Genomic DNA, 23,185 nt, shown 5'->3' with positions numbered 1-23,185 from the left:
CAATATAACATAGAACGGTAACATGATATATGAGAGCAAGGTATACTCTTATATTGCTCAATGAAATAAAAGATACAACATAGGTACACACTAGGACTATATCCTCATGACACCGCACAAGTGAGGCTACACAAGTGAGACTTTACCACTAAGATATAGGGAATCACATGTAGAGTAGCGACCAAGCAAAGCTCGAAGTCATTACTACTTCCTATATAGGTGCCTTCGTAGCAACACCATGGTATACCTACAAAGCCCTTATGGCACGAGGGAGGAAGGGGGCAGATATGGTGGGTGTAGTGCTATATCATTGACCCAACCAACTAAATGGGGTTGCATGTACGATGTTCAAGAGAAAAGTGTAAAGAAATCACTCTTATGCTCTCTAACACAAGGACACTCTCATAGCCATTTATTGTTTGCCTTAATGACTAATTCAATGCTACCTTCGAAGGATGAGCTTGTAACAAATGATGAGCTAGTTGGTTTGACTCTTCCCAATAGGGCAATCATCTCTGACAAATGATTCATTCATGTCCCTTAAACAAAGGCAAATGTATCTAGAGTGATAGCAATGTGGGCATCAAGTTAATCAACATCGAGTCTCTATGTTAATGCTCGAAAGTTTATCCCATTGGGTGGATATGGCTTCTAAAAGCTTCATGATTACTTGATATTTGGGGTATCCCATTGGGGTGGATGTGTCTCTTTGCATGTCCACCTCAAACGACTATCAGTTTTCTGATCCCTTGGCAAGAAGTCTTTGAACGAGTTGGTACATCCTAGTCAATTAATGCTATGGAAGAAACAAGGAAACCATTTAAAATCAACGTAGACTGACAGGTCCAAAGATGTATGTCAATGACCAGCATGTGAAGCTACCTAAAAGAGATCCGCTTATAAACTCCAAAGTCGATCATTGTTTTCACAATCTTCTTCCATAAAGCCTCCACCGTAGGAACCCCTGCAATAGATAAGGGTTTTTATTAGTCCTGGATAGACGACATAGATGCTGGAATCTATGTGAGCCCATCCTTAGTCAAAAATCTGCAGTATCAGGCCGAAAGGCTCTTAAGAACGCTTCAGTAAAGAGTTGCTGCTTGAGTATTCACAGCTCCAAGACGGGGATAATTTTATACGTCGAAAATTGGTGCCCTTAATGTGAGAACTCCTAAGCCTGGCCTGCCTACCACATTGCAGATCCAGCTTCTTTCACAAGACCTTGTGCTGCTATCTGGCACTGGTGTGCTGCAAGCAACTGGGATTCTAGCACCTCAAAGTAAAGGCACCCCACGATTGTTGTACACAACAATGTACATTAAATGGGTTACAACAATTGATGCGAAAGACAACAGGCACACAGAGCCACCCAATATTTTGATCAAGAATCTGAACTTGGTGCATCATTGTTGAGTAGTAAAGACTTGCGCAGCATATTTTACAGGCATACTGTAAAATATGCCTGTAAAATATTTTAATGCGATTGTACTAAAGGTATTGCTCAAGTATCTTCTCTGGACTAGTACACTCTAAATCTGGGTACAGGGTTGATGCCTCTATATCCTTTTGACCGAGCTCAAACTTTATGTATCCACCCCTCAAAAATATAATGTATGCAAAGGATGGATACACATTCTGAGGGTATGGCAAACCTGCGTGCAAAAATCAGGAGAGAACACCAGGAAGAAACATCAAGAAATGTTAACATAACAATTTTCAGATTATCAAAATCTGCAACAACTTAGACACTGTCTCACCTTCTATTTCCTTCAGTAGCTCTTCTTCTGTGAGAAAAACCTTTTCCAGTTGCTTCCCAATTTTGTCCTCCCATAATGCAACTACTTCATTTTGTGAAAGAATATTTTTAGGTGGCCTTAAAAGCACAGTTTTATTTAAAGTCCTTGGATCCTCTGCAATCTTTAAGGTGAAAAGTGCCACATCTTGTTCAGATACAAAGACAGCTGCAGATAAACATCCTGTCAGTGAGTGAATTATAAAGCATGCCTGTAGCACTTACTGAATAAAAGGGTCAGACTAACTTGTGATTCATCCAAGGGCTTTCAAAATCTAAAAGACAACAGCTTACCTTTCACATTTCCATCACCATAAATCACAATTCTGTCGCGCGGTGGGGAAATTAGGTCTGGCTGCATCAAATTCTTGAGAAAGAATTGTGCAAAACCAAAACTTGAGATACATGTATGTGGTATCCTTGCCTCCTCTGCAGCTCTGCGGATTTTCATTCTCGCTTCCAGATTTGAACGAAAAGCTCCAATACCTTGCACATGATCAGGATCCAAACCAAATTCTGATGGCACAAACCGCTGCATACATTTGGTTAGTAGGCAGCAAGAACTTCACATATGAACAAAGTTATCGAACATTCACAAGACAGGTGATATTCCTGAATATACCGCCTAATGAAATCAAACGTTAATGAAACAAAAAGAAAAGTAAAGCAATTTAAACATGGAAAAGGCTACAATTGGGAATGATCATGGTCGAAGACTTTCGGAACAGGTTACCAAGAGCATGTGTTAATTGTGGTCCATGAGACGTGAAAATACCCTATTGGCCTGCTTTCCTCACCTAAGCATTGATCAGGTGTTATGAGAGAGATTATTGCATGCATAATTGTGTACATGCAGATGCAAGTATATCAGGAGCACAAGTTCTATGTGTTGAGCAACCAAACTGAGGCTAGCATTAAATATCAATTTGCATGCATAAATGCATAATTATTGCTCCTTAATTCAGCCCCAAAATGCCCAATTTATGGTTAAAAGGCTTTTATTTGCACAATATGAAAAATGCATCAAAACCCCTTATAAAAGGCCTGTTATGGGCATCCCTATCCCCTACAAAAGGCCACGTTGTAGGCATCCCTACTGTCTCTCAATCACTATAACACCACCCTTACTCTTCATTCTCCCAGCCACTCTCTCTTCTCCTAGTGCTGCCCCTCTTCTTCCTATAGGTGCACCTGGTGTATGCTACCACAATGGAGCTGCTGCTGCCCTGTTCGGTGCCTTCTAGAACCGCTGCCATCTCAGATCACCAACTGCTGCAAGTCTTTGATGACTTGCTGCCCACCTGCATTCAGCATCTGGGTGCCCCAATCTTCATGCACTGCTGCACTTTCCACTGCTACACCTATTGGAGCCTGCCAATTGTCATCTAGAGCAATTGTTCACCTCTCCACTGTCCCAACGAGTAAATAATTTCATTTCTGCTGCTGCTCCCCTTGTAGACCTTCCTAGAGTTTTTCCATTAATAGACAATTAGCATTTTTGCTACTACAGGCCCTTTCATCCACAAACAATTACATTTTTGCTATTGCTATCCATGGAGACCTTCCTGAAGGCTTTTCTCACAGAGCAGACATTTACATTTTCCTTGCTACATGTTCATCCATCCGCAAACAATTTCGTTTTTGCTGTTGCTGCCCCTAGAGATCATCATCTTTATCACCTATAGCTACAAAGGACTGTGTTTCACTCCCTTTACTGCTGTCTACCTTTATTCAGTGTCTTATTTGGCATCCCCCAGGGCCCAAAGGACTGTCCACAACCACCAAAGGAGAGTGGAGAATGCTGGCATGTGATGAAAAGGACAAAAAAGAGGAGGGCCATAAATAGGGGCAGCAACCTGATCTGGCCAATATGACAAAATGAAGGTCCGACCTGTTGTAACTGGTTGGCTGCTATCAATAATGGTCGACTTGCTTTGGAGGCATTCTCTTATAGCACTCAAGAGTTTATTTGGGACTGATATGAGGTCAAGGTGTTGGGTGCCTGGAAAGAGTGCTGATGCTACAAGTCGTGTATGCAAGTCGTGGTTGGGTGGTGAGAGTGCATGTACTTGAGATATGTTGCTACTCTAGGGTTACGGTTTTCTGTGATTGCATTTACTGATGTATGCAAGTCTTCGAAAGTCTTGAAGTTAATTAGAGTCTCGACATCTCGAGCTGCCACTTGTTGGGGGTAAAGGCGCCTCTGTCTAGCCGCCCATGTATTACTACACTGACAATACCTGCCACTGCACACTGCAAGTGGTAGGCACCTGTCACTGTCACTTTATTATTTATTCTTTTAGTGACAATTTGAATAAAGGAACGCCCGGTCACACATTGTGACTGTTGGAGTTCCCATTTGTGTCTCTCTTCTTGCTCTTGCTGTCACTAAATTGATTGCTTATTACACATTCTCTATTTAATAAATTCATTATTTAAGTGTTGATGATGATCTAGCATGGCCATGAGACCATTTAGAGACCAATATTCCTAGTGCATTACTTAATGGGGTAATCAGAACACTGTGACGGGGATATCTAGTACAGGCAGTACAAGTTATGAAGGGGAAAAGAAGTGTCTGCCAAGTGTAAGAGTGTACACAAGAACCAAGAAGTTACACATAAATGAAGATGGATTAAGTTCTAAGAAGAGGAAGTGCATTAGCATTGTGTATATGTATTTATGTGTGTATCCAGGGACGCTTGGGAACATTTACTTGTGTGTAATAAGCATTGTATTCATTTAGAGTTATCCTCTCCTTACAAGTCAAGGTTTAAGGTCTTTTCTTTCATTAAGAAAGACAAGAGAGGTAATTCTCTCACTAAGAAAGACAAGAGACGTGATCCTCTGAAAGTGAAGAGAGAAGTAATTTTCTCTTTCTAAGGTCTAAAAAGACACAAGCTTTTGTGTGGAAGTCAATCTTAAGGTTGAGGCCCAAGGCAATTTAATGAACTCTCCTTAAGGTGGTTGCATGGACCATAAGTTAAGAGTACAGTTTGAGAAGCTGTTCTTTTTAAAAAAAACATGGTGAATCTATTTTTAAAATATCTCGCGATAGAAAGACGATCTCTAAAAACGGGCTGCAAGGGTTATCGGAAACAGCAAGATCTACAACTTTCATGTTGGATGTTTTTTCATCCAACAACGCACAGAGAGATATCTTGAAATTAGTGCTCCAGAGTAGGTCCTAGAACAACCACATCTTGCATAAAGATCAACTCAAGTCTCTCTCCAAGAAGAGAAGCTCTTAAAAGCCTATAAAAGAGGAGGCTCTCCTTGGCTGTGAGAGGGTAAAGGAAGCATCACTTTGCATGCATCCAAGAGGAGAAGAGAAGGTATAAGTGCTACGGAAGCTCTGCTGAAATAAAGTGCTGCGGAAGCTTTGCTGAAATCAAGTTCCAAGAGGAGAAGAGAATGTGCAAGTGCTACGGAAGCTCTGCTGAAATCTGAAAGGGAGCGACGGATCGAAGGTTAGACTCGAGAGCTATGGCGAGAGAGCAAGAGCAAGAAAGGGAGAGACTAGAAATGGGAACTCCAACGGTCACAATGTGTGACCGGGCCTTCCTTTATTCAAACTGTCACTAAAAGAATAAAGAATAAAGTGACGGTGACGGACGCCCGTCACCTGCAGTGTGCAGTGGCGGTGACTGTCAGTGTAGTAATACACGGGCGGCTAGGCAGAGGCGCCTTTACCCCCAACCTCCCACTTAAAGGCGAATCTGCCTCAGTGAGGAGTGAAAAGAAGAAGAAAAAAGACAGTACAACATGTATACATGTACAACACGATGAGGAAAGACGTCATCTCATCCCAGGCCCATCAACCTCCTAAGGAAGACAAAGAGCTCTATAGAGAGGCTTTTCGTGAGCAGATCTGCAAGATTCTGGTCAATCGAGATCTTGACAAGATCAACAAACTTGTCCTCAACGACCCCACGTATGAAGTGATACCTCACCTCAATGTGTTTCGTCTTCGCATGGAAGACCGGATTCTTGGCTAACTGAATAGCACTCATAGAATCCAAATGCAGTGTAGGGATAGCATCAATACCAAGGTCAGCAACTAAACGACCCAACCAAATGGCCTCCTTACAAGCCTCAGTGGCTGCAACATACTCGGCCTCTGTAGTAGAAAGGGCCGTGCATTTCTGCACCCTAGACATCCAAGAAACAGCACCTCCAGCATAGGTGAATACATAGCCGAAAGTGAACTTCCTACTATCTGCATGCCCTGCATAATTAGAGGCAGTGTACCCCACGACTCCTGTATCCTGGCTGCCATAGCATATGCACATATCTGTAGTGTCCTTCAGGTACCTCATGATACCCTTCACGGCATCCCAATGCTTCTTGCCAAGTGTAGCCATATAGCGTGCCACAACACGAACTGCAAAGGCAATATCTAGACAAGTGGCTATCATGGCATACATAAGATTGCCCACTGCGGATGCATAGGAAATCTTGGTCATCTTGGCCCTCTGCTCATCTATTTGCGGACAATCAGCCTGTGATGCCTTCACATAAGAAGGCAATGGACAGCCAATAGACTTTACATCCTGCATGTGGAAGCGCTCAAGGACTTTATGAATATACTCCCTCTGTGACAAGTAGAGGAGTCCCTGATGCCTATCACGTCTAATGCGCATACCAAGTATGTGAGCGGCATGTCCCAGATCTTTCATCTCAAAGCTCTTCTTTAGCTGAGCCTTAAGAGCATCTAGCTCATCATGAGCTTTCCCTGCTATCAGCATATCATCCACATAGAGTACCAAAATCAATAAAGAACCATCATGGGCTTTCTTCATGTAAAGACACAGATCCATAGCACTCTCGCGGTAACCCTGTGACTGCATAAAGGCATCAAACTTATGATACCACTCCCTAGGTGCCTGTTTCAAGCCATAAAGACTTTTCTTCAATTTGCACACTAGGTGCTGCCTGTCAGGTTCTGCAAAGCCCTTAGGCTGCTCCATATAAATCTCATCATGCAAGCCCCCATGTAAGAAAGCCGTCTTGACATCCATCTGGTATAAATCTAAGTCAAGCTGAGCAACCAAAGCCAAGACTAAGCACAGGGCGGTCATCTTAACCACAGGAGAAAAGACCTCGTCAAAGTCCACACCATGCTTCTGCTTAAAACCCTTTGCTACCAATCTAGCCTTGTATGCCGGCTTGAGATGTCCAGGGATACTTTTTAGCTTGTACACCCACTTGCATGGCAAAGCCTTCTTGCCCGTAGGCAAGAAAACCAAATCCGAAGTGTCATTCTTATGCAGGGAGTCTATCTCAGACTGCATAGCCCTTTCCCAAGAGTGACTGTCACCCTTGTGCATAGCCTCATCATAGGTGAAAGACTCTCTTGCGTCTGTAACCAAGACATAATGCATCGAGGCTGAAATCTTTCTGGTGGACGTCTGTCTCTAGTAGACCGTCTCACGGAAGGCTCGGGTGTCTGCCCAGCTGCCTGTCCAACACCCCAACCATGAGCATCTGCTGCAACTGTAGGCTGTCCAACTGGCTGTGCGGGAGCTCTCGGCTCTTCCTGAAATATGACCCTGCGGATCTCAACAACTTTCTCAGGCTGCCTATGCATTTTGTCTTCATGGAAGACTACATCATGACTACGGATGACTTTCCGTGACTGCGGATCCCAGAGACGGTAACCCATCTCGCATGCATCCCCATAACCAAGGAAAATGCATTTGACACTCTTAGAATCCAGCTTGCTTCTCTTGTCCCTGGGCACATGGCAAAATGTCTCACATCCAAAGACACGGAGATACGCATAAGAGGGAGGTTTTCCAGTCCATACCTCCTCTGCAACCTGAAAATCCAAACCACTAGAGGGTGATCTGTTTATGACATGCACAGCTGTACTAACTGCCTCAGCCCAAAAGCTCTATGGTAGACCTGCATGGCTAAGCATATTGCGTACACGCTCCTGGATAGTTCTATTCATCCGCTCAACCAAACCATTCTGGGGGGGAGGGGGTAGAGAGCGGTCAACTGACGCTTAATACCCCTCTCATCACATAACTGCTCAAAAGCACGTGAGACATACTCACCCCCATTATCTGTCCTTAGACATTTTAGCCTATACCTAGACTGGTTCTCAACCAATGCAAGCCATCTCTGAAACACAGTCAAGACATCAGATTTCAGCTTATTGGGATAAGCCCAAACTTTCCGTGAAAAATCATCTATGAACATAACAAAATACTTTGCACCACCCATAGACTGACAAGGCATGGGACAACAGACATCCAAATGTACCAATGCCAAGGGCTCACTCATGCGTGGCCTACCAGACTTCTTATGCATAGACCTAGTCTACCTGCCATAAAGACAATGCTCACATGAATCAAAACATGCATAATCAAGGGGCGGTAAGTACTACAAACCAAAAAGCATTTTCATTCCCTTCAAAGACATATGGCCCGAACGGGCATACCAAAGAGATACATGTGGGATAGAACCCATAGACAAAACATGATCAAGGAAAGAAGCTGATACAATCAAGGGGTAGAGACTACCAGCCTTGGCACCTCTCGTAATCACAAGTCTACCACGAGTGATCTTCCATTCAAAGTCTCCAAAACATACATGATATCCTGCGTCATCAAGCTGTCCAGCTGACATGAGACTCATGTCAAAGCAGATACATGACGTGCATCCTGCATAACAAAAATGCTGCCAGAAGGAAACTGTAGCCTAACATCACCAATGCCCACAATATCAAGAGAGCTATCATCACCCAAGCGCACAAAACCCAAAACAGTACGGTATGAATGAAACCACTCTCGACAAGGTGTCACATGAAAGGACGCACTTGAGTCCAAAAGCCAACACTATGCATACATAGAGTGTATCTCTGTCATCTGCGAAGCACTAGAAGAAGCTGCTAGGATATAATCATCATCATCAACATTCTCAGACTACATAGCATTGATCTCTTCAATTTTAACACTGGACTTTGCAGGTACTATGCTGCGATCAGAAGACTTATCTTGCACTTTGTCTTTTCCCTTATCTTTCTGTCTTTCATTGCGCAATTCATGGCATTGTGGCCTAATATAGCCCTTTTTCCCACAATGGTGACAAGTAACATCTGCATTCCTGCCACGGGATGTGCTACGTAACTTCCCACGAGACTTGGACCGAGATTTCTGAGAATCCCGTCCACGGCCACTACCACTGCCATGCTTTCCATATCCATCATTCTTGCCTCTAACTGTCATAGCATGAGACACACGAGAGACATCCAAATTCTTACGGTTAACCTCTTCCTGTAGAAGAGCACTCTCAACATCAGATAATTTCAAGGTAGCAGTAGAGGCACATAATGCAGTGCGAAATACATCCCATGACTCATTAAGAGTACCAAGCAAGAAAAGAGAAGTGACATCCTCTACAAAAGTGATGTCCTGCGAAGTCAAGTTCTTGAGTATAGCATGGAACTGGCTCAAGTGAGCAGACATAGTCACATTCTCCTTTATGCGCAGATCCATAAGCTGCTTTAGTCAATACATCTGACTCGCTGGACTTTTCTTGTCATAGAGATTTTTTATCTTTTCCCACAACTGCCATGCACTCTGTTCTTCCTCAAAGATATTATAGTGAACCTGTTCTGTGAGAGACAATACAATAGTGGACTTGCATAACTCATCAAGCTCAAGCCATTCCTCATCCAGCATAGTTGCAAGCGGATGCCCGCTTAACCTCAAAGGTTTGATCTGCGATTTCTGCACCAACACCTGCCAAATCTGGCTCTTCCAATAAGAGTACTCCGTACCATCAAGCTTCGTGATGTTGAAAATGGCATGATCAGTGGACGAACTCGCCATAATGCAAGCTGGAAGACTGTAGACAGTTCAAAACTACTTGCGGTTTACTGTAGAAAATGACCAAAAAATCACCAAAATCGAGAAAAATTTGTGAAGAAAGTGGAACCAAAGCTGCTGCCCACCAAGTACTAGTAAAAGTATATCATTTCAAAGTGTTTCAGCATGAAAAATCCATGTCAATCCATACATATATGCTTGTTGTAATAAATTTCAGATTTCAGTAAAAGAGAGCTAACAATGCCAAAATCGGATCCCAAGGCAATCAGATACTGCCAAGACCAAAGCCGACATCATGCGAGCATAGCATAAGCATATGACGGTCGATAAGCATGAATCCAACACCCAAGTATGTCATACAAACATCTACCAGTGGGTAGGCACACCCCCCCAGGCAACGGGGCAAAGTGTTCCTGCCACTACCAAAACTTGACACAATTAGGTGTCAGTTCACAAAAATACGGATCCAAAACTGAGACTTTGCTCATAAGCATACAGTGAACCAAGACATATGATGTATCTTCCCAAAAGGTAAGAAGTCCCAAAATCTCAAGTGTCTGTAACTGCTCAATAGCATGTAACGGCTCAATGCATAAAAGTACCACCTGCTCAATGTCTGATAAGCATTCAAGAATGCTCCCACTGGCACAAAAGCCGTATGTATGAGCTCAAGAGCTCAAGCCAAGGCAAGACACACTGCCAATGACATAAGTCCAAGACAATACATCAATAGTACATCCCGAACATGTAGGCGGTAGAGCATCCATATGTAGCATCCATAAGTATGTAAGACATCAAGTACATCCCAAGATACAACTCTAGCAAAGCCAATAAATAGCTCAAGTAAGCTCCGAGAATCCAAGGTCAAGCCAAGACCGAGCTCCAGTGGCAATAGGCTCCAAACAATGTAACTAGCATATAGTAATGGCATAAGCTAAGCATGTCAAGACCTGTCAGACATAAGCAACATACATGCCATAAGTACATCCAAGACAGAGCATCCAAATGCTTTGCAAAGCGAGCTCAAGCTCAACCAACGATCCCGAATCAAAACCAAGCTCTATGTCGAGCCCCAAGTGTCAATACATTACCATATATGTCCAAAACATAGCCCAAAAAGCATAGGCATAAGTATACATGAGTAAAATGAATTTAGCACAATTGTGTACAGCAGTGATTTGCTGTTCAAAACTAAGAATTTCAGCACCAAAATCAGCTCCAAATGGTTGCCAAACAATAGGCATACATTCCTCTAACATCCGGGCATCAAATGGGACCAACCGGGCATTAAATGACAATGTCAAATAAGCTGTAGCATCAAATGTCAGTGTAACACTGTCATAAACTGTCTGTGAACTGTTATGACAGTCCCAAAACAGTGTTAAATCAGTCCAAATGCTATGTCAACACATCAACCATCAAAACCAAGCATCAAAGCATGTTCATATACCCAAAATGGAGCCTTTCGAAGTGCCAATGGAGGGGGAGAGCTGCTGTTGTGACTGTAAATGCTGGTCCTGGGGCTGCAAAAAATGGTGGCCAAGCTTCGGAAGGGTCCGGTTAAAGCCAAGGAAGGCCTCAAACAAGCTCCAGCAAGTCTTATTCAAAGGCAAGTGAGATATGAAGCAAGGGAGCTTCAATGGTGGCTGCTCCAACCTTATTTACAGCCTGTGAGACCTGAGAATTGAAGTAAACCCTAAAGAAAATGATCAAATACCTCTGATGTAATGCCCTGAAGGTGCCCAACAATGCCGGGAATGTGCTCGGGAAGCTGGGGAGTGACGAGAGCTCGAAGGAGTCAGATATGGCTCCCGGAAAGGAGACCCAATGCAAGTAGGGAGTCGATGGGATGCTAAGAATGCCACGAACCAAGCTCAAGAGTCGGAAAGCAAAGCTCTAATACCAGTTGAAAGGGAGCGACGGATCGAAGGTTGGACTCGAGAGCTATGGCGGAAGAGCAAGAGCAAGAAAGGGAGAGACTAGAAATGGAAACTCCAACGGTCAAAATGTGTGACCGGCCCTTGCTTTATTCAAATTGTCACTAAAAGAATAAAGAATAAAGTAACAATGACGGGCACCCGTCATCTGCAGTGTGCAGCGGTGACTGTCAGTGTAGTAATACACGGGCGGCTAGGCAGACGCACCTTTACCCCCAACAAAATCAAGCGCCAAGAGAAGAGCCCTACACATATTGTGTAAGAGAGAAGGAGACTCAAAAAGGATCAAAAGATGCCAACTTCCAAGTTGTGCAAGTGTTACCCGGTTGTATAGAAACCGTGATCTTGTTTCCAAGATCTACGAGTAAAAACTGGCTTATATGTAACGGAGGAGCTTGCTCCTTGTTGATAATATAGCTCCACAAAGGGGGAGACTGGCCCATCTTCCAGTCCCTAGTATGTTGCCAATTTCTCTACTTCTCTCTCTCTCTCTCTCCATCTTTCTTTTCTCTCATCTATTCTCCCTCTGTGCCAACATAATATTCGCCATATATAATTTAAGTATATAAAAAAATCGCGTGTATCTCAGATCTTATAACAATTGCTCTCTGCCATAGCTCACTTTCAAGCAAGCTTTGATCCTTCTCACCTTTCAACTCGTATCAGAGATTGGCTTCCCGACTTTCCAAGCTTGATTCGTGGCATCCTCAATTTCTATTCAAATACCTATAGCAGTGGATCTCCTTCTCGACAGCCATAGCGGACCTTCCCGAGCTCCCATCACTCCCCGGCTTCCCAAGCACCTTCCCGGTCTATTGAGGCATCCTCAGGGCATTGCTACAGAGGTATTAAAATGTTCTTTCAATGCTTTTCTTCGGTTCTCAAGTTGCAATCAATCAGGGCAGCCATAGCTCAAAACCTTGGAGCTTGTATCTTGCTCCCCCTTGCATTTGGGCACTTAAGGCTTGTTGTGTGCCTCCTTGGGCACCCCCTGGAGCCTCTAACCATTGCCATTGAGGCCACGTGGATGTACAACAGTAGAAGAACACCAGCAAATTTGTGCCATTTTTTGCTGATTCATGGACAGCATAACACAACAGCACACCTACTCCTTAGTGATGGCTATGTCATGCTTCTTTTGGCTTGGCAATGCACTTGGCTATGGTCTCTAACATGTGTTGAAGCCTCCCTGATCATTGGCATCAGATTTGGGTGTAATCTCTACATTCCCAAGACTGTTTACAGCAGTCCCACAGTCATGTTATGCAGAAGTAACATTGGCATCTAATGCTATGCTTGTTTGGGCACTTCTACTTAACCAATTTGGTACCTATTGATGCCCGATTGTTTGGGGGATGCAAGGCACATGTTATGCCATCATTTTGGACTGATTTGCTTGCTGAAAATACTCAGTTTTAACAGTAAATCTTTGTTGTACTAGGGTGGGCTAAAGCTATCTTACATGCCTTTGGTTATGCCTATTGGCTTCGGGCTATGTCTTTGGGATAGCAATGAAGTATTGATGTCTTTGGTTCCGGATCTTTATTTGAGCTTGAGCTCGGCTTTGGAATGCATTTGATGCACCATCTTGGATGTACATATGGCATGTATGTTACCTATATCTGGCCGGTCGTGACATACTTGGCCTATAGCACTACTACATGCTAGTTACATTGTTTGGAACCGATTGCTACTAGAGCCTTGTCTTGGCTTGGGTTTGGATTCCCGGAACTTACTTGGGATATTTCTTGGCTTGCTATAGTTGTATTTGGGATATAGTTAATGTCTATGGATGCTATAATTGGAGGCTACAAAGCCTATATGCTCATGATGTCTTATTGATGCTTAGTATTGGATCTTTTGTCACTCGTACTATCATATGTCTTTCTTGAGCTTATTGGCTTGATCCATACGACTTTTGTGCCAATGGGAGCATCTTTAGATACTTGACAGACATTGAGTAGGTGGTTTATACTATTGAGCTTTGAGTCTTCTGAGACTGGAATCTTCTTCACTTGGATGTTGCATGGTTGATATGCCGTGGTCTGCATACATGTACTTGGGTTGATTTGGGCTTTGCACTCCCTGAGCATACACCTCCTTGTGTCAGGTCTTGCCAGTGTTGTGTACACTTTATCCAATTACACAAGGGATGTGCCAGCTTACTGACGGATTCGTTTGATATGCTTGGGTGTTTGCTCGATGTCCGTATGATTGTCACATGCTGATTTATGCCCACTTGATGCTGGTTATGCTTTGACAGTCAGTGGTTGCCTTGGTGCATTTATTTTGCCTACAGTTTGCTCTCATTGTACTTGGCTGTAATTTATTACAGCAAGCAGTTATGCATGGACTGACATGGAATTTTCATGCTGAATCATCCCGATTTTTATGGTACTTGGTGGGCAGCATCATTAGCTATCAGTTCGTGGTCATTTTGCCGTGGTTTTAATGGCATTTTGACTGTCTACAACAGAAAACAGCAAGCAGTTTTAAACTGTCTGCACCGTTTTGGACTGCATTATGGATTCTTCTTCCAATGACAGTGCTATCTTCAACATCACTAAGCTTGATGGTACGAATTATGCCTATTGGAGGAGCCAAGTTTGGCAGGTATTGGTGCATAAATCACAGATAAAGCCACTAAGGATGCATGGCAACCAGCCTGAAACTATGACTGATGACGAATGGGATGAGCTTGATGAGTTATGCGAGTCCACCCTCATCTTGTCTCTCACCGAACAGGTGCATTACAATGTGGTTAAGGAAGCACAGAGTGCTTGGCAGCTTTGGGATAAAATCAAAAATCTCTATGACAAGAAAAGTCCAACAAGTCAGATGTATTGGCTAAAGCAACTTATGGACCTGCGCATGAAGGAGAATATGACGATGTTTGCTCATTTGAGCCAGTTCTATGCTATTCTCAAGAGCTTGACTTCGCAGGGTATTACCTTCAACGATGAGGTTACTCCATTGCTTTTGCTTGGGACTCTGAGTGAGTCATGGGATTCCGCATTGCCTTATGTGCTCCTGCTACTATTTTGAACTTTCCTGATGTAGAGAGTGCTCTTCTGCAAGAAGAGATCAACCGTAAGAACTTGGATACCTCTCGTATGTTGCATGCTTTGACTGTTAGAGGCAAAGATAGTAAGAATGACCGTGGGTATGAACGTGGCAGAGACTCGCAGAAGTCTAGGTCTAAGTCGCATGGTAAGTCGCGCAGCAAGTCTCGTGGGAGAAATCCTAATGTGACATGTCATCATTGCAGCAAGAAGGGTCATATATGCCCACAGTATCATGAGTTGCGCAATGAGAAGCGCAAAGCTAAGGAGAAAGACAAAGTACAAGAAAAGTCCTCTGATCGCAGCATGGTACCTGTAAAATCCAGTGTAAAAATAGAGGAGATAAATGTCATGTAGACTGATGACTCCGATAAGGAATACATACTTGCAGCTAGTTCTTGTGATGCTACACCATTGACTGAGGTTCACTCTATATATGCACAGTGCTGGCTTTTGGATTCTAGTGCTTCATTTCATGTTACACCATGCCCTGAGTGATTTCGCTCCTACCGCACTGTCTCAGGTTCGGTTCGCTTGGGTGATGACAGGTCACTTGCTATTATTGGCATTGGGGATGTACAGTTGCAGTTCTCTACCGGCAATACTTTTCTGTTACAGAATGTACATCATGTACCTGCGCTTACACGCAATCTTATGTCTGCAAGGCAACTTGATGATGCTAGATTTCATGTTTCATTTAGAGATTCTACCTGGAAGATCACCCATGGCAGACTTGTGCTTGCTAGAGGTGCCAAGGCTAGCAATCTCTATCCTCTTGTAGTTGATGGATCCTTTGTTGATCATGTTTTGTCAGTGAGCTCCATCCCACATGTATCTCTTTGACATGCCCATTTAGGCCATATGTCCTTGAAGGGAATAAAAATGCTTTCTGGTTTGCAGTACTTACTGTCCCTTGACTATACATGTTTTGATTCATGTGACCATTGTCTTTATGGCAGACAGAGACTAGGAATATGCATAAGAAGTCTGGTAGGACACGCATGAGTGAGCCCTTGGCATTGGTACATTCAGATGTCTGTGGGCCCATGCCCGGTTAATCTATGGGTGGTACAAAGTATTTTGTGACATTCATTGACGATTTTTTGCGTAAAGTCTGGGCTTACCCCATTAAGCTTAAGTCAGATATCTTGGCTGTGCTTCAGAGATGGCTTGCATTGGTTGAGAACCTAACTGAGCATGGGCTGAAATGCCTTAGAATTGACAATGGGGGAGAATATGTGTCACGTGCCTTTGAGCACCTATGTGACGAGAGGGGTATTAAACGTCAATTGACTGTCCCCTATACCCTACCCCAGAATGGTTTGGCTGAGCGGATGAATAAAACCATCCAGGAGCGTGTACGTAGTATACTTAGCCATGCAGGCCTACCGCAGAGCTTTTGGGCTGAGGCAATAAGTACAGCTGTGCATGTCACCAATAGATCACCTTCCAGTGGTTTGGATTTCCAGGTTGTAGAGGAGGTATAAACTGGGAAACCTCCGTCTTATACGCATCTACGTGTCTTTGGATGTGAGGCATTTTGCCATATACCCAAGGACAAGCAGACTAAGTTGGATCCTAAGAGTGTCAAATGCATTTTCCTTGGCTATGGAGATGCAGGTGAGATGGGTTACCGCCTTTGGGATCCACAGGCACGGAAAGTCATCCGCAGCCATGATGTAGTCTTCTATGAAGACAAGATGCATAGGCAGCCTGAGAAGGTGGCTGAGATACGCAGGGTTATATCCTAGAAAAAGCCACGTACTCCTGCACAACCAGTTGGACAACCTGCAGCAGCAGTTGGTACACATGACCAGGGTGTTGGACAGGATGCTACACATGCAGTAGAGCCTGCAGTGAGACGATCTACTAGAGCTAAACGTCCACCTAATAGATTTGAGCCCTTGATGCATTATGTCTTGGTTACAGATGCAGAAGGGCCTCTCACCTATGATGAGGCTATGTGCAGGGGTGATAGTCACTCCTGGGAGAGGGCTATTCAATCTGAGATGGACTCCCTACATAAGAATATGCCTTGGGATTTGGTTGCATTGCCTCACGGTAAGAAAGCTTTGCCATGCAAACGAGTGTACAAGCTGAAAGTACCCCTAGAAATCCCAAGTTGGCTTATAAGACAAGACTTGTTGCTAAGGATTTTAAACAGGAGCATAGAGTTGACTTTGATGAAGTCTTTTCTCTTGTGGTCAAGATGACCACCCTACGCTTGGTTTTGGCCTTAGTCGCACAGTTTGACTTAGACATGTATCAAATGGATGTCAAGACTGCATTCTTGTATGGGGATTCGCATGATGAGATATACATGGAGCAACCTAAGGGCTTCACAGAACCTGACAGGGAGCACCTAATGTGCAAGTTGAAGAAAAGTTTTTATGGCTTGAAGCAAGTACCTTAGAGAGTCGTATCATAAGTTTGATGTCTTTATACAATCACAGGGCTACAGCATGAGAGCTATGGATTTGTGTCTTTACACGAAGAAAGCCCGTGATGGCTCATTGCTTATTTTTGTATTTTATGTGGATGATATGCTAATAGCAGGTAAAGCTCATGATGAGCTAGATGCTCTTAAATCTCAGCTAGAGATGAAACCAACCTTTCTTCTTGGAATGGGTGGTAATAACCTGATTTAAGAGTTAATTACAGCAATAAATAAATACACATAAAATGAAATACACACTTTACCATAACATTCTTGGATAGTAGACTCCCTGTTGGTCCCAAAACCGACGCCCCTTGCGGTATTTCTCTAGCTTTCATTCAATTGGAAGGAGTACAACTTGAGATTCTTCAAACTCCTCCTGCTAACCAATTGCTCTTGCTGTCATAAATGACCAGCAAGCCTTTTGGGTCATTTACCCCTTGATTCACCTAGGACTTCTTCTCCAATTTGACCCTTGGCTGGCCAAATGCTGCGCCAAATCAATTCGGGATGGGCTGGCTCTTGAAATCCCTTGATAATCTTCAATTATCAGCTACTGATTTCAGTCCCTTGAGCCTTCAATCTCTGGCACAGATCCAAGGTGGCTGCTAAACCCTAATTTCTGTTGTAAATTAGGGTTTACTGCAGAAATTACAGATCAGCCTACCAAAAATGACTGAAATCTCCTCCAAATGGCTGAGAATGGCTGAGCATAGGCTGAAGGAGATGAGAGAATGCTGTAGAGAGAGAAAATTTTGAGATTTGTCGCGAAGAACTGATCAAAATCAGTTGGTGGCCTGCTGTACCAGCCCCAAACGGATGCACCAACAACAATAGAAGCATCAGAGACTGTGATCTTGAGAAGAAAGTGCATCAGCAGCAATTGCCAGCTTCCCAAGGTCAAGGATATGCAATCTCCATCACCAAAATGGTCTCCAATGGCTGGGAAATGGCCCCAAAAGCTAGCAGCAACAATCCAACACCTCTTTCCAACAGCTCCAAAATGAAAAAATGAGATTTCCCTCTCTCTTCAGCCCTATTTAGCCTTTTCCCCACTTGCATGGGAAAGTTTTGTCAAGTGACAACTTTCTTAATCCATTTTCGACAATTTCCAACCACTTAATTAATTTTCAGAATTAATTAATTCTGAAAACTATTTCAGCCCTTAATCCATGCCCAAAAAATTGACCTTGCCCATCCAAAAATTAATTGGCTAGGCCATTTGCAACCCAAAGTGATCCCATGGATTAATTGACCCTTGGACAAGCATTAATCCATTAATTAATGTCTAGTCCCTAGTGTCACCACTAACACTTAATGGCTAATTAATGATCCTAGGGGCAAACTGACACCAAAATTCACCTAGAATCTAATAAGTATAACTTGTTACAACTTTTGCCTTTGACACCCATCTTTTTCACAAGGTCCTTCAACCTTCAACTGAGAAAAAGTAGCTTGCACCTCATATGTGCAACGCATGTGTATCTTCTAATTGCACATTTGATTAATCCTTTAATCAAATGTCAATCAAGCATAAGCAAAGCATCAAATTTTCACGTCCTCGTGACAGGAGAAGAGCTTTGAGATGAAGGATTTAGGACAAGTCTCTCACATTCTTGGTATACGCATTAAGTGCAACACGCATTAAGAACTACTCTACCTCTCACAGAGGCAGTACATTCATAAAGTCCTTGAGCGTTTTCGCATGGGCCATTTGGTTCATGACCTTGGGATTGATACTATACCTACGCTGCATTCCAATTCTACAAGTGCTATTCAACTAGCTAAGAATCCGGTCTTCCATGCGAAGACGAAACACATTGAGGTGAGGTATCACTTCATACGTGGGGTTGTGGAGGACAAGTCTGTTGGCCTTATCAAGATCTCCACTGACGAAAATCCTGTAGATCTACTCACGAAAAGCCTCACTACTGAACGTTTTGCCTTCCTCAAGAGATTGATGGGCGTTGGATGAGATGACATTTTTCCTCATCCTGTTATACATGTATACATTGTACTGTTTTTTCTTTTTCTTTTCACACCTCACTAGGGCAGATTCGCCCTTTAGTGGGAGGTTGTTGGGGATAAAGGCACCTCTGCCTAGCCGCTCGTGTATTACTACGCTGACAATACTCGCCACAGCACACTGCAAGTGGTGGACGCCCGTCATCATCACTTTATTCTTTATTCTTTTAGTAACAGTTTGAATAAAGGAAGGCCCAGTCACACATTGTGACTATTAAAGTTCCCATTTGTGTCTCTCTTCTTGCTCTTGCTCTCCGCCATAGCTCACTTCCAAGCAAGCTTCGATCATTCTCACCTTTCACCACTCATTTTCACCAAATAAAATTTACCTACTTCATCTCAGATCATTTGCGGCAATTTTCCTCTTGGAAAAGCCTCCCATGCTACTTTCTTTGCCCATATGAGATAGAAGACTATTGTTTTTTATGCCAAATCATCTTCTCCAATTTTCATCCATAATTTTTATTTAGTGAGATTGGTACTACATTGTGATAATCAATTGAGGCTGTTCCAAGATCTATCTTTTTATTCTACTTAGGGAAGGATCTCTTCACGGTTTTGCTTTATATTCACCTTGAGAATTTGGTAGAGAGCTGCCAAGAGTTTGATGATAGATTTGAGGAAAAGAGAGAGAGAACTTTCTCACCTTTGGCAGCTTGTCAGTGTTCATGTATCTCTACTTGAAAAATTTTGCTGCGGTATTAAATATCTGTCATACCACCCTGCCAAGTTACATCCTTGCTTACAAAGTGTCAAAGTTGTGATAAGCACGAGTGTATGTCACTGAGTATGTACATGCAGATGTTGACATTGCAAGTGCATAGTGTAAAGAAAGCACAAAGAAACCCTATGACCTTTGATACAATTTAAAATGATGATAGTGTTTATACTAGAGATGACAAACTATACAACAAAATTGATAGTCAATTCATAAACTCAAAAGCAAATCTAATGATGATACAACTGGGCCCCTTGCCTTCCATGTCTCTCGTACTGGGGCTGAGGCATGAGTAACAAAGTTTGGCATTGATGGAGTGACCCTAGATGACTGTACTGTCTTGATTGATTAGGTGACAATACGTTTGAAGGAATCAGCACTATGGAGGGAGTGACCATCATTACTGCTGTTGCAGCCTTTTCTCTATCCTTCAGTGTGCATTTTTTGCAATCTCTCCTCTTCCCCATCATCAAATCTTCTCTCTCTCCTCTCTTCCTCCATTTGGCACCCTCGCGATGGCATTCATGCAAGGGCCCAATCTATCAACTTCGACATTGTACATTGTCCTATTTTCTCTTTCGTTGTTCAATTTTTTTTACCTCTCTCTCTCTCTCTCTCTCTCTCTCTCTCTCTCTCACATTAGATATGCTCAATGCCCCACCCTCATAAAGTGCCACCAATAATCCATGGTGCTCAAAGTTATAACGTCCCCATTAAGAGGAGAAGAAATGTGTGAGCCCAGGGTTCTTAAGTTGTATGTCAAAGCAGGTCTATATGACCAAAAGGCAAAAAGGTTACCTTTGTGGGTTTAACCTTCACATTAAATACAATAGTTAAGTTAGTAGCAACTTGAGACACACTACATCAAGTTGGAGGATATGGGAGTTATTATCACGAGGGTCTAAGGGCAGCAACACGTCAATGAGGACTACATCAAGTTGGAGGATATGGGAGTTATTATCACGAGGGTCTAAGGGCAGCAACACGTCAATGAGGTCAACTTGACAACCTTCACATGCTATAAAAGAGTGGCCGTCCTAGAGACATAATCATCCATATTTCGCCTAGTCAATGTTTTTTCAACTAGCCTTAAGCTCTTCAGCTATCCTCTGTCTAGATCATCACAATGGAAGCACACAAATAGACAAGGCCATGTTGTATCAATCTATTTGGAATTAAAGAAATTTCTATTCTTCTCTAATTTGCTATGTATTCTCTATTCCTTACTCAAATTTTGCTTGCTACATTGTGTATGTTTTACATGTCTCTCAGATGCACTATTGCTTCCACATGCAAACTCAAACTAGTCTGGATAATTGTACTCACCCATTTATTTTGACTTTTTCTTTTTGTTTGGGTTCAGCTTTACCATTTTTCTTTTAGCCTTCACATTTTCAGCTGTGGTAGAATTAATCAATTTTTCTTCCATGGCATGTAAGGGCCACTGAAGGATTCTGTAGTGCAGCCAAATCAATCAAATCTTCTTCTCTTGGCGTGTAAGGGTCACTGAAGCATGATGTAGAGCTAGAAGCTAGGCATGCTTGATCATTTTTCTAAACTGATACTTTGATATATGCTATAGCATAGTCTGGAACATGATATAAAGAAACCCAGCTATAGCATAGTCTGGGAAGGATTACAGAGTAAACAAGTTATCATACAAAATGGATGGAGCTACTGTGAAGATTAATCAGTACCTTTATAGTTCGTACTTCCTTGATGGCAACAATAATATTGAGCTGATCAATCAGGCACTCACTTGCAACCGCAGCAATGACAATGTCTACTTGCTTCACAGCACCTACAAGATTTTTAACATCTTCCAAAGAGCCCTGCAAGGCAAATGCAAACCTGAGATATGCACAAAAGGTATTTGATTTAAGGTCATCGTTGAGGCTAGAAGCACACGTAGGCTTATATGGAGGTCTGTAGGTGCCTGTATGAACACACTGATGATAAATGATCGGTGTGTAAAGCGAGAAAAGCTTGACAGCTGATACTCCAGGCTTACCTCAAGAATTGTGATACCAGCAGAGATGAAAGAAGAGATCAGCTCTTGCTTGGTCAACATGGTGGAAGGGCGGACCAAGGCGAAGGTAGGGTGATGGAGTGCAGCGCTTGTGAGAGCAAGGTGTCTGCCTAGGTGACCTGTGGCACCGACGATTAACACTCTGCTTTTGCTCTTCTCCATCGCGATCCCGTCCTCTTAGCCATCCGTCCTCACCATTGCACATTTTTTTATTTTATCTTGCGCTATTCGATTTTTTATTTATTTTCGCGAAGGTTGGAACTAGGAAGCCACAACAGCTTCGCTATTTGATTTATCTTGCTATTTTTGTGATGCAAATCGCACGTGATGGTGAATCTGCATAGCCACGGCCCTCTCCATGTGATCACAAAAAATAGGTCAAACAGCGCAAGGGATCCGCAGACGAGCCAATTGTCTTGCAAATAAAATCTGATTTGCTCTTATCTCACTACGAAACTCGTGTACAGCATACAATAGCAGAAAAAAGCGAAATGTATCGTTCAATTAATAAATCAAAACGTTACATAATTTATGGTACAAACGTGCATATGGCATATAATGCTTGAGCAGACAATCGCTTGATATATATGTGGCTTTAACAACCATCGACGCTACAATCACCAACAAATCAACCACCTTATTGATATTTTATTGCATAGGCATATGCCCACCATTGAACGTCTTATGAGTTTCAAACTTGTTCTAAAGCACATTGAAACACCTACACAAGCTCGAATGTAGCAAAAACTACCAAAGATGATTGGATTCATTCTAGCTTATGTTAGGAACCACTATTACAAGGGTCATATTGGAAGTTATCTAACATTTCAATTGCCGATAATCCTTTCAATGATTATGTTATAAGATTTGGATTGGTCACCTCTTTTCTTTGATAGATCTTAGGGGAGCACTCCGTAGTAACTCGTAACCGTCATGCCTGTGTTATTCCTCCAATCATGGAAAGAGGTAGAAGAGTCCATCCTTTCCCTTTCCCAGGGGTTAGCATTCCAAGTACATTTCATGAATTGGCATTTTACAAGCATGGAGATACACAAATTTCTTGATTTCAGAAAAACAATGCTACCGGCCCAATCCCTTGAAATATATGATAATAGAAGGGGTATACATTTTAAAGCTTAAGTTTCCAACTAACCATTTCATTTTGTATGTCATGGTGTGCATATTCATGCACACCTAGAATAATTGGACTTGCAACACTCCAAGTAACTAAACACAGTTCTCTTAATGAGGGTGTTACATGGACTTTCTTTAATAGGCAAGTTTAGTCAGAGCATGGAGCTCAATGGGTGATTATTTCTTTTAGAGAGGGTGTTCAATGGCCTTTTT

General features: G+C 42.7%; 1 protein-coding gene across 2 annotated transcripts; it reads right to left on the bottom strand.

The window, feature by feature from the left end:
* Window positions 1–456: 456 nt before the first annotated feature.
* On the bottom strand, window positions 457–22,226 carry LOC148029469 (phenylcoumaran benzylic ether reductase IRL1-like). 2 transcript variants are annotated; one of them, XR_015692432.1, is made up of 6 exons: window positions 21,821–22,226; window positions 21,507–21,641; window positions 2,087–2,324; window positions 1,758–1,961; window positions 883–1,652; window positions 460–796 (listed from the first exon to the last, which is right to left on the bottom strand). XR_015692432.1 is itself a non-coding variant. In XM_087688294.1 (5 exons), exons 1-5 carry the CDS (start codon window positions 21,998–22,000, stop codon window positions 1,489–1,491), a joined length of 921 nt encoding a protein of 306 aa, XP_087544420.1. In that variant the 5' UTR covers window positions 22,001–22,226; the 3' UTR covers window positions 457–1,488. The 2 variants fall into 2 exon arrangements, 1 of the variants encoding a protein (XP_087544420.1); XM_087688294.1 differs by having other exon boundaries at window positions 457–1,652.
* Window positions 22,227–23,185: the final 959 nt, after the last annotated feature.

Source organism: Lygodium microphyllum, chromosome 11 (genome assembly GCF_053477565.2).
Source record: "Lygodium microphyllum isolate KBCC chromosome 11, Lygodium_microphyllum_v1.1.10, whole genome shotgun sequence".
NCBI classification, from domain to species: domain Eukaryota; kingdom Viridiplantae; phylum Streptophyta; class Polypodiopsida; order Schizaeales; family Lygodiaceae; genus Lygodium; species Lygodium microphyllum.
The sequence above is the reverse complement of the archived record's forward strand: the minus strand, read 5'-3'. Positions and strand labels throughout refer to the sequence as shown.